This window comes from Trachurus japonicus, chromosome 22, assembly GCF_045865225.1.
Source record: "Trachurus japonicus isolate A0001 chromosome 22, Traja_1.0".
Taxonomy (NCBI): Eukaryota; Metazoa; Chordata; class Actinopteri; order Carangiformes; family Carangidae; genus Trachurus; species Trachurus japonicus.
In genome coordinates this window covers 12064557-12077268 of record NC_140928.1, presented here as the reverse complement: position 1 = coordinate 12077268, position 12712 = coordinate 12064557, and the positions used below count along the sequence as shown (strand labels likewise).

The 12712-nt window shown below is 46.2% G+C and overlaps 1 protein-coding gene across 1 annotated transcript in view; it reads right to left on the bottom strand.

Moving 5' to 3' along the window:
• Window positions 1-12712, bottom strand: part of myo10l1 (myosin X, like 1) — a 53938-nt gene that overhangs the window by 19262 nt on the left and 21964 nt on the right. The window contains exons 3-4 of the mRNA XM_085766933.1: window positions 2270-2428; window positions 462-649 (exon numbers count right to left, since the gene is read on the bottom strand). Of these exons, the coding sequence (XP_085623059.1) occupies window positions 462-649; window positions 2270-2428 (347 nt within the window). The remainder of the gene's footprint in view (window positions 1-461; window positions 650-2269; window positions 2429-12712) is intronic.

The window sequence follows — 12712 nt, the reverse complement described above, 5'->3', positions numbered from 1 at the left end:
ATTACAATGCCACAACAAACATAACAATTCATAAACATCGGACAGGTTAGCCCTGCAGTGTAGAACCTAGGTACAAACCAAACACACACAGACAGACAGACCTATACATATAAATATATATTAGAGGAGCTTGTCTGCAAGAACAAACATGTCAATGGTGTTTATCTGCTTCTGGAAACAGAATCTCCATCTACATAATGCATCACCAAGGCGTTCAGTTATCTATTATGTAATTATAAGCTAAGTGATGGTTTAAGACAGTAGGGGTGAAAAGGCAACTTCACCACATCACTCTAGTCTAAACTTGATATGGCCAAAATCTAGTCAAAGGAGTGTACTGTACCTTGATCCCACATAAACCATACTCTTATGCATCATGGCCATGGTATTGAAGGACTTTCCTTTCAGTGAACAGGCATAAGGCCATGTGTGTGTGTGTGTGTGTGTGTGTGTGACCTCACCTGATGAGAACACACTGGCTGTCGTGGCGTTTCCAGATGCAGCGGTAGCATTCGTTGGCCACAGCAAAGATGTGCGGCGGCAGCTCCCCCAGATGGTGCTTGGAGTAAAGGTCCACCCTCTCTGGGTCGTACATACCTGAGATCTGCTTGTAGGGGTTGACGGCTGCCAAGATGCTGCCGATATTAGTCTGAAAAGGACCAACATGTCACATTTCAGATTTTATCTTTGTATTATTTTCAAACCTTTAGTATATTTTCCTTTTGCTTACTTTCCCCTTTTCATTTCTTTTAAGTGTCTTTTTTATTTGTTTTCATTACTCTTTGTCTCAAATACACACGGTGCATGTACGCAACCAAGTCACAAATCAGTGACACACATGTGCAAACCACTACTCAGGAACACATACAGTGCATAAACGGCAAATATTAAAGCAGTCTTGTGTTTTTTGATATTAATCTGGAGTGGAGGATGAGGGGAAACAGCAGGGTGGAGATGGAGATTTTATATTAGAAAGCTAAGGTCAGATGGTTAAGATGATGGAGGAGGGAGGACAGATTTACATTTCCAACAATTTGTAACAGTCGCCTTGTTTTCTATCCTCCTGCTCTAGAAACAAAAGAAAAACATCGGAGGTCAGCATGCATCCCCTCCATTGTGTCATATTACACTGTCTGTGCATTTTCTATACTACACACATCTAAATCTGTGCTAAAGGACACACACACACACACACACACACATGAATACATGAATACATAGCAGCACAGAAAGATGACCCACACTGGGTAAATGCTTATGATCAGCTTAAGGAAAATCCGTGTATGGACAATATTTCATCATCTAGATTAGGTCACACCCAGGGCGGATGTTATTGGTCTGTTGTCTGGTAATCCTCAGGTTTCCAGACTTCCCGAATGTCTGACTTTCAACATAACATCACCATACAGTACCATACCATATCATACATTTCAACAACGGTGATCACACTGCACCAGGTTTATGTATTTATTCTCATTTTAACTATTGATCTCAGTATGAACTTTACACCTTTAAAGGTAGATTATTGTGGTTGAGGAGTCATCGACTCTCTAGACCCAGGACCAACTCAACAGCCTCTGTGTTGTAGATGGCTCTTTTCCAATTGTCACCTACTGTATGATGCAGAGTGCAGTGGAAGCCCTTTAGAGAGACTGTACTGAAACTACTGTCGCAGTTGCTGACTGGGCGCTCACATTTCTCCAGTCGTTCCTCGCAATTTCATGCCAACTACAAGATAATTCCAGTTTGTAATGTTCTTATATTATACTTAATCTACAGAACTGACATCCATTGTCTGTATAGATCACATAATTTAAAGAAAGGGCCATCATTTAAATACACTAATTTAAATGAAACCCCTGTTAATTCTGTGTAAAGATTCGTTATTAGTCTTAAGGAAATGAAGATTTTAGGGATGACTAACAATGAGACGCGCCATGACTGTAGTAGAAGGTAGTAGTATCACCACGCATTATGGTGTGCATTTAATGCATACACTCTCTGTACATTAACCTCAATTAACCTGTCAGGTCTGACAATTGGTTAGCATGAAGGCACTGTCGGCTCAACCGTAACAGACCATCTATGTTAGCCTCAGTCCTCAGAGTGGTAGATGGGTTTGATTAGATGATTTGTGCTCCTCACTAAAAGCTCCACTCATGTAAAGATTACGGGAAAAGGAAAGGGTGGGTGGGGGGGTGGGGGCGTACAATAAGATATTCCCACACACACATACAGACACCACGTGGCTTGACATCCGTTCACTTACATAAATGCTATCCTTCTGATAGCGCTGGTACAGGTTGTGCATGATAGCAGCCTCGTGCAGCTCGGCCAGCGCTGACATGTCCTCCACCCCATCGATGCTGGTCTGGTGCATCGCGTACACCCGCTCCCTGGTAACCTCGGCCTGCTGCAAGTACAACACCTGGGACACAACAAGACACACAGTCAGTCACTGGTCATCACTTTATGATGTAGTTAATGTATTTAAATTAGGGGTGGGCGATATGACGATATTAGATCGTGAAGGATTAGAGCGTGTAGACGATCTGCCAAAGTGCAGAGATCGTAGGATCGTCTGGGGTACAAAGTTTGCTAAAAGAGATAACCACAGTTACTTTAGTTTGCATTTTTATTTTACCCTTTTCAATCAGCTATTTAGTGTTTTGATTCACTTAAAATCCTGTTAAAATGACTGTGTTGAATAAAACAAACAGTAATGTCTTCATTAATATTTTACTTTCATGTTTATTGAAAGCTACCTTTTATGTTGCAAGAGTGCACTTTACTTTAGTGTTGTTTATCTTTTACTATGTTTACGTTGTTTGCAAATGTTGGCAAAACTGCAACTATTTAGATTAAAATCTGTTCAGAAAGGTTCTTTGGCCTAAACTGTCTGTTTTTCTTTTTTTGATTTAAGGTCGTGATAAAATCGAAATCGTGACTTTATTTTTTAAAAATCGTGATATGATATTTTTCCCATATCGCCCACCCCTAATTTAAATATAATAATTCGTTTTTCCCACCAAGAATTTCAGAAGAGAACTTTTTACAGCTGTGCTGAACAAAGTGAGTGATGTTATGTAGGATTGCATTGTGTATTATGTTCATTATGTTGGTGTTACTTGCACAAGTGCAAATGGAAAAAAAAATTCATCACAACATTTCCTCTTCCTCTTCCTCTTCCTATCTGTTCATTCTGAGGTAAATATAACCACAACACTTTGATTTCCAGTCAGGCTGGTAGTGCGGCCTACTGGATAATTAAACTATGCCAACAAAGCCAGTGTGTTGCAACCATGATGAAAATCCAAATGATGACAATACAGAGCTTTGTGGCTCTCCTTGTTCTCCCCAGACCCCCCATTTCATTTATGTCATCCATCGCCATGGCAACTGGAGAGTCAGGGACAAGACAGGGTGGAGAGCCTGGGCTGTGAGAGGGGAAATAGATGGAGACGAAGAAGAGGAAGAGGAAGAGGAAGCAGGAGGAGGAGAGAACAAGATTGTGAAGAAGAGAGAGTGTAACAGATCTGATGTGGCAGAACCTGACAGGTGAAAGCAGCTCAGTGTGTATTCAGGTCAGGCACACACACGACGCTACAGTGATCCCTGTCTCTCTCTTTTTTTCTTTCTTTTTTTCCCCCCATGTATACAGTCCAAACACGCACTGGTGCGGGAGATGATTGTGATTGTATTCCAGCATAAAGGTCATTCATTCACCCCTGTTCTATCTACTTGTCTAAGTATAGAAACAACGGCCTTTACAATACAGGGTAGATTATGTCCCCTCAGCCTCAATGCCAGCCTTCCCCCTGTGTCTGTCTGTATGTGTGCATGTTTGTGTGTGTGTGTGTGTCAGTGTAACAGATGTGCTGAAAGTCTGTTGAGAGTGGCAGAGGGGGCAGGCTGTAGGCGCTCCGCCATCCTGTTCTTAAACAAATCTATTTCACTCCAGTAACACCGTTTTTACTGCACGGAGCTGCTGCGTGCAGACACAGATCTCTCAGGGCTAAGAAAAAAAAAATGGTACCATCATTTCTGTCATCGCCAACTGTCTGCAAATAAAATGTGTGTGGACTACAAATGGAAACCTGTGAGCCATATGTTACTATAATACAACTCGAGAACACGACAGTTTCATCCCAGCTTGAACTGCTATACTGTATGCTGCAGCTTGTTGTTTACTTCTCTTCTCTGTTACATTTTGTTAAAGTACAGAAGTCCTGTGGAGACTTTGTTGGTAGCTGCTGCTCATCAGGGCTCTAACCTTTCCCACTCACTCAGCAGTGATGAAATGTCCCAGTCATCCCTCGTCCTGCATTAAACAGCTCATCATCTTCACTATGACCCCGTCCACCTCGTTGTCCTCACCTTTTGCAAAGTCACGACGCTAAGTCACGGTTCTGACATGTTAATCCAGGCACCATTACATATTTACCTGAGTGTTGGAGCCAGTACTGATACTGACACATAAACAGTGGGTAAAAATGTCATCCCCTGCTGATTTTGTAAGTTTGCTTCCCCCAAAACGAAATGGATGGTCTATAGTTTTTATGGTAAGTTTATGTGAACAGAGAGAGACAAAATAACAACAAAAAATCCAGACCTTATATCATCATGTAAAGGTTATAAACACATTTACACGTTACATTTTGTCATGTTGCTTGAAAGTATTTTGTTAGTTAGTCAGCAGCCTAGTTCCATTTGTTTATATCTGTAACCATGGCAACCCAGAGCTGGTGCATTCTGGAAAAGTAGAGGCTGCCATTTGCAGTGATCAGCTTCGGATGTGACCTCTCAGTTGACAGCTCCGCCTTCTCCGCCTTTCTTTCTCTCTGTTCTTGGCTAAAGCAACGTTTGTAAGTATTCTTCAGTATGTAACATTGAGACGTTACTCATTTTGAATTTTGTTGTTGATTGTGTCAGCTAAGATGTTGATTAGCATAAGCAAGGCCCAGTTAGCTTTGTTAGCTCTATTGTATTTGTCACATGTTGTGCTGTTATGTTAGCCAAGTGTGCTAGCTACACTGATATTCTGTATCAGGTTTGTTTAATAAGTATTCTACTGTATTCTGTTGCAGTTTCACAAATATCTCAAGTAAACTTCATGGAAGTAACAAAGCTGTCTCCTGGAGTTCTTGGGACTGTTTAACTGAGTGGAACATAGTCCATGACAGTGAAAAAACGGCAATACAGCTAACGAGGGACACAAGGATTGCCATTCTACGGAGCAACTCAATAACAAGAGATAAGCGGCTAACACTACAGCTTCGAGACAGCTTCACATTAGCTTTCTTCTCCTGATATTGAAAACGCAGTGAGTCACAATGTCACAACGTAGCAACAGTAAAAAAGAAAATGAAGATAACCAGTCTGAGGCAGTACGCTCAAGGAGCAGTCGCTCATCTGGTACATCGTCCAGCACAAAGATTAGCATGGCCATCGCCAAAGCTAAGGCAAAAGCCGAAGCAGCGCAAGCTAGAGCGGCACATTCACAAAGAGAAATTGAACTTAAAGTAGAGCAAGCACGTATTCAAGCCAACCTTGATGCGTTAAATGATGAAAAAGAAAAGGATGCTGCCATAGCAGAAGCTAATACTCTCATGGCCGGTTTGCAAGATATGGGTTTTGAAGTACGCAGTGAGGCTAACAGCCTGGTTCTCCAATCTGTCAAAGACGAGCGCGTTGCCGCCTACGTGTCGGCCCAAGCCAGCCTATGCAGCAGGGGTTTATCCGTTGGAAGAGGGAACGACAATGCTTCGTTAACGCTTCATCCTCCACCTCCTCAACCAATCAATGTTATCCCTTCAACACCCCACCCACTCAATGCAAGTCAAACGCAAGATGCTGTTTCGGCCGACGTTAAGCCACACCCGGTTCTTCAGGCCTCTCAGACCAGTGGGGCACCGCCACAACAAAGCTTCAATCAGCCCCTTAACTCCTCTCCAGATCTTCAGCTTCGTGGAAGACGTCCGCAACAGAACTTCAAGCAGGAACCCTCCTCTCCTGCGCACCAGCCTGTTCACAGGACATCTTATGGAGCCAGCCATGATCATTCTGCATCGAGTGGAGACCTCATCAAATACCTTGCTCGCAACCGCCTGGTGACATCAGGCCTCACCACATATGATGACCAGCCAATGAACTATTGGGCCTGGAAATCATCGTTTCTAAATGCTATCGCCAATCTAGACATGTCCGCCGCAGAAGAACTCGACCTCCTCACCAAGTATCTGGGGAGAGAGTCGGCAGAGCAAGTTAGACGAATAAAAACAGTCAACATCAGGAATCCAGCTACTGGACTGTACATGGCATGGGGGCGCCTCGACGAAATATACGGCTCACCAGAGGCCGTCGAACAAGCTCTGTTCAACAAACTAGAAAACTTTCCAAAGGTTACAACAAAGGATCCACAGAGACTCAGGGATCTAGCCGATCTCTTGTCAGAGCTACAAGCCGCCAAGGAAGACGGCTACCTCGCAGGCTTGTCGTACTTGGATACCTCCAGAGGAATTAGGCCTATCATCGAGAAACTCCCATACAACATACAAGAAAAGTGGCTTTACTTCGGGACAAGATACAAACAAGAACATTCTGTTAGTTTCCCACCTTTCTCCGTGTTGGTAAACTTCATCTCCTCGGAGGCAAGAGCACGCTCAGACCCAAGCTTCAACCTCTTCACACAAGCTCCTGCAGAGAGAAAGGGCAAGTGGGAGAGACCCGTGAAGACATCTGTGTATGTTCACAAGACGCAGGTCTCAGGTGCTACTAAAGCTGAGTCTAGAGAAACTACAGAACGAATCGATCCAAACAAACACTGCCCTCTACACAAAAAGCCTCACCCTTTGAGGAAGTGCAGAGGTTTCCGTGAGAAGAGCATAAATGATCGTAAACAGCTTTTGAAAGAGCATTACATCTGCTTCCGCTGTTGCTCCTCCACAGAGCATCTTGCAAAGAACTGCACCGCTGAGATAAAATGTACAGAGTGTGAGAGCACCGCTCATGTGACGGCACTTCACCCCTATCCACCTACCTGGAAATCTAAGTCGTCCCCTTCCACTTCAGAGGATGGCGGGGAGGAGGACAAAGCGGACAGCCAGGAGGTCAAGTCGACGTGCACACAGGTATGCGGTGAAGGATTGAGCGCCAGAGCATGCGCTAAGATCTGCCTCGTCAGCGTGTTCCCGAACGGATGCAGAGAGGAGTCCAAGAGAATGTACGCCATATTGGACGAGCAGAGCAATCGCTCCCTGGCACGGTCAGAGTTCTTTGAGGTCTTCAAGATCTCCGGAAGCTCCTACTCATATACACTCAAGACCTGTGCCGGGCGTACAGAGACGGCGGGGAGGAGAGCTATCGGTTACACCGTGGAGCCAGTGGATAAGGGAGTAAGCATGCCTCTGCCTACACTCCTCGAGTGCAACCAAATCCCTAACGTCCGCGCCGAGATCCCTACGCCAGACGCAGCTTACCATCATGCCCATCTGAAACACATCGCCGACAAGATTCCGCCCCTGGATCCGGACGCCAAAATACTCCTCTTACTGGGCAGAGACATTCTACGGGTCCACAAGGTCCGAGAGCAGATAAGCGGCCCAGGAGATGCACCGTTTGCTCAAAGGCTTGACCTAGGATGGGTCGTCGTCGGTGACGTGTGCCTTGGAGGCGCTCATAAACCACTCGAGGTGAGAAGCTACAAAACGTCCATCCTGGAGAATGGTCGTGTGAGTCATCTTCAGCCATGCAACAACCACATCACAGTGAAAGAGGTATTTGGTCAAGCACCTAAACATCAACATCATCTAGCACCAACTTCCACCTGCGGCTCAATGACGCTCATTGGAGACTGCTTGGGGCAGACTGTCTTCGCTCGTACTCCAGACGACCACAGACTCGCTCCATCCATGGAAGATCTGGAGTTTCTGAGGATAATGGAAGCTGGGTGCTATCAGGACAGCTCCAAAAGCTGGGTCGCACCATTACCCTTTCGGTCGCCGAGACAGCGACTGCCCAATAACAGAAAACAGGCGTTCGACCGTCTTGTCACACTCCAGCGCTCATTGGAAAAACGTCCACAGATGAAAGCTGACTTCCTAGAGTTTATGGAGAAGATGCTCAAGAAGGCGCACGCAGAAGTTGCCCCGCCGGTGCAGCCTGGACAAGAGTGCTGGTACCTGCCCCTGTTCGGGGTGTATCATCCCAGGAAGCCGGATAAGATCCGTGTGGTCTTCGACAGCAGCGCGTCATGTGAGGGAGTATCGCTCAACGATGTTTTGCTCACCGGCCCTGACCTTAATAACAGCCTGCTAGGTGTCCTTATGAGGTTCAGGAAGGAGCAGGTGGCGATCACCGCTGACATCGAACACATGTTCCACTGCTTTGTCGTGAAGGAGGACCATCGTGACTTCCTCCGCTTCCTGTGGTATAGGAACAACGACCCAACCTCTGACATCGTGGACTACAGGATGCGGGTCCACCTTTTCGGGAACAGTCCCTCGCCTGCCGTTGCAGTGTATGGTTTGCGACGGGCAGCTAAGGAAGCAGAGGCTGACTATGGCAACGACGCAAGAAGATTCGTCGACCGTGAGTTCTACGTCGATGACGCTTTAAAGTCCTTCAGCACAGAGGAAGAAGCCATCAGCGTTCTTGGGCGAGCACAGAAGATGCTTGCGGCTTCTAACCTCAGGCTACACAAAATTGCTTCAAATCGACCTGCAGTCATCAAAGCATTCCCATCCGAAGATCGATCCAAGGACGTCAACAGCCTAGATCTCTTCGTCGATGATTTGCCCATCCAACGTAGCCTTGGATTGTCCTGGGACATGTGTACAGACAACTTCATGTTTCAGATTGAAGACGACCACAAGCCGTTCACCCGCAGAGGGGTACTCTCAACCGTGAATAGCCTCTACGATCCGCTAGGGTTCCTCGCACCCGTCACGGTTCATGGAAGACTGATACTCAGGGAACTTACCACGCAAGCAGAGGACTGGGACTCACCTCTTCCCAAAGACATGGAGATCGAGTGGACTCGATGGAAACAGTCACTCCAAGATCTAGAGGGTCTCCAGATACCTCGTCCTTACACGTCTTTCTCCACCTCAGGCGCTCTGAGAAGAGAACTCTGTGTCTTCGCAGATGCATCAGTCAAAGCAATAGCAGCTGTGGCTTACATCAAGGTGACAAGCCACCAAGGGCAGACTGAGATTGGCTTTGTCTTCGGGAAGGCAAAGTTGGCCCCTCAGCCTGGCTTGACTATCCCGAGACTCGAGCTCTGTGCGGCAGTACTCGCCGTTGAGATCGCCGAGATGGTAGTCACAGAGATGGACACAATATTTGACAACATCACCTACTACACAGATAGTAAGGTAGTATTGGGGTACATCCATAACCAGTCAAGGAGATTCTATGTCTACGTACACAACAGGATCCAGCGAATCCATCAATCCCCTTGTTCCGGTCAGTGGAAGTACGTTCCAACGCACCTCAACCCAGCTGACATCGGGTCAAGAACTGTGACACCAGCTCTGCTTGGCAGCACAACGTGGCTCAAAGGACCAGCCTTTCTCCGTGACGTGATTTTGCAGTCATCTGAGCTTCAAGAGACCTACGACCTTATCGATCCCGACACCGACTCGGAAGTGCGTCCTCAGGTGGTGACAAGTCTCACTCAGGTTACCAGAGACGTGGTACCTCCACAACGCTTCGAGCGTTTCTCCAAGTTCAGCATTCTCCTCACAGCCATAGCGCACCTCATCCATGTAGCTCGTTCCTTCGCCCACTCCACCCAGAACGGATGTCGGGGGTGGCACATCTGTCGCCCTACAGAAGAAGAGCTACTGAGAGCCAAAGTGTGCATTGTGAAGAGTGTCCAGAATGAGTGCTATACAGAGGAACTTAAGTGCATCAACTCAGGGTCCAACATTCCATCCTCTAGCAGTCTGTGGAAGTTGCACCCCACCATGGACCAAGACCAACTTCTCAGAGTAGGAGGCCGGATTGGACAATCAGGTCTGACCACGAGCGAGACTCACCCCATCATTATTCCTGGTCGGCATCATCTCGCGAACCTACTTGTGTCACACTATCACGAAGCAGTGAAACACCAAGGGAGACATCTGACCGAAGGTGCCATTCGAGCAGCAGGGTTCTGGCTGGTGGGAGCTAAACGCTGCATCAGCAGTCTGCTTCACAGATGTATCACCTGTAGAAAGCTGAGGGGAAAGACCGAACATCAGCAGATGGCAGCCCTACCAGCAGAACGGCTACAAGTAGCACCTCCTTTCACCTATGTAGGTGTCGACGTCTTTGGACCATGGGACATCGTCTCACGCCGCACAAGAGGAGGAGTCTCCAACTCCAAACGATGGGCTGTGATGTTCTCATGCATGTCTTCAAGGGCAGTTCACATCGAGGTAATTGAGGCAATGAGTTCCAGCAGCTTCATCAACGCCTTGAGGAGATTCTTTGCAGTCAGGGGCCCCGCGAAGCAGATCCGCTCTGACTGCGGAACTAACTTCATCGGTGCCTCCCGTGAGCTGGAGATGGACAAGACCAATCCAGGCTTCAACAGTGTGGAAAAGTACCTGGATACACAGAGGTGCACCTGGGTATTTAACCCGCCGCACGCGTCCCATATGGGCGGCGCGTGGGAACGAATGATCGGCATCGCCCGCCGCATTTTGGACTGTATGCTGCTTGAGCAAAGGAAGTCTCACCTGACGCATGAGGTTCTGACGACGCTCATGGCCGAGGTAGCTGCAATCATGAATGCCAGACCGCTCATTCCCGTGTCATCGGATCCGGAATCGCCTCTCATCCTCACCCCAGCAATGCTCCTGACCCTCAAGACAGGTGCTGCACCTCCTCCTCCGCCAGGCAGCTTTGAGGAAGTGGATCTCTTCAGAGAGGAGTGGAAGCGGGTTCAGGGCCTAGCAGACATGTTTTGGAACAAGTGGAAACACGAATACCTCAAGACGTTGCAGCTTCGGCACAAGTGGCAAGGAAAACGGCCGAGCCTCCAAGAAGGAGACATCGTCCTCCTGAAAGATAATCAGGCAAAGAGAAATCAATGGCCTATGGGCATCATCACAAAAACCTTTCCAGGAGAAGATGGATTAGTTCGGAAAGTCGAAGTGGAGGTCGTCAAGGATGAAACCAGAAAGACTTTCTCTCGACCCATTACAGAAGTGGTTCTGCTTCTCTCTCCAAAGACTGATTCTGTTAAGTAATGTGGGTTCTTTAAAGACCCCAAGCGGGGAGTGTCATGTTGCTTGAAAGTATTTTGTTAGTTAGTCAGCAGCCTAGTTCCATTTGTTTATATCTGTAACCATGGCAACCCAGAGCTGGTGCATTCTGGAAAAGTAGAGGCTGCCATTTGCAGTGATCAGCTTCGGATGTGACCTCTCAGTTGACAGCTCCGCCTTCTCCGCCTTTCTTTCTCTCTGTTCTTGGCTAAAGCAACGTTTGTAAGTATTCTTCAGTATGTAACATTGAGACGTTACTCATTTTGAATTTTGTTGTTGATTGTGTCAGCTAAGATGTTGATTAGCATAAGCAAGGCCCAGTTAGCTTTGTTAGCTCTATTGTATTTGTCACATGTTGTGCTGTTATGTTAGCCAAGTGTGCTAGCTACACTGATATTCTGTATCAGGTTTGTTTAATAAGTATTCTACTGTATTCTGTTGCAGTTTCACAAATATCTCAAGTAAACTTCATGGAAGTAACAAAGCTGTCTCCTGGAGTTCTTGGGACTGTTTAACTGAGTGGAACATAGTCCATGACACATTTGATCAAGTGAAATAAGGGCAAAAATCTGCAGGGGATCAAGTACTTATACCACTGTACAGAAGAGAAACTGTGATTAAATAAACTGCAGCACCACAACATTTTCCGTTTTCTTTTTACTATTTTATCTTACTTTCACTGCAATTTGATGATTGGAAACTGAATTTTCAAACTGAAAGTTAATGCTATTATTGTGTTTTTCCTTGCATCTGCAAGAATCAATATTTTCATATTAGCAAATGACTACTTGAAAGGGGATGCTTGGAATGACAAACCTGCTATTAGTCCACCTTCCCTCCCAGGTTCCTCTCAGCCTGACCGTGTTTGAGCATCTTTCAGCTCATTGTTTTGGTTTTACAGCCAGCGACTGTCCCGCTCTGATTCATTCTCACTGTTCTAATGGCGTCATCTCAGGCTCAAGGCAGTAAACACCAAAAAGGTTACTACTGTATGTGAGCAATGAAAATATGAGCTAAAACTTCACCTTAAAAGTGTAGTCTGGAGTGATAACCACCAAACAGTAGAGAGACAAATAGCTGCTGCAGCTAAAATAGGCTGACAAGAAGGAAAACCTAAAACACTGGTCTGCAGTTCACAATATCAATAGTACGACATTATCAGTCAGTGTTGTGTTTGCAGCTTGTTTCCACAGCCCTCAAGCAACCAAAAACAATTAATGCAGGTTTAATTAAATCATCACAATCTCTGTTGCGCTCACTCATGGCTCTCACATGTTTGTATGTGTGTTTACATGTGTGTCTTGTTACACACTTTTCAGTGTCTGATGTGCATGGGAGACATGCTTGTCTGAGTGATGATGAGATGCATTAACACACGCGTTAGTCACGGTTTGGACAGCTGTACACATGCACAGACACTGTCATACTGACTGTAAAACCAGAGCTGGGTGTGTTCCTCC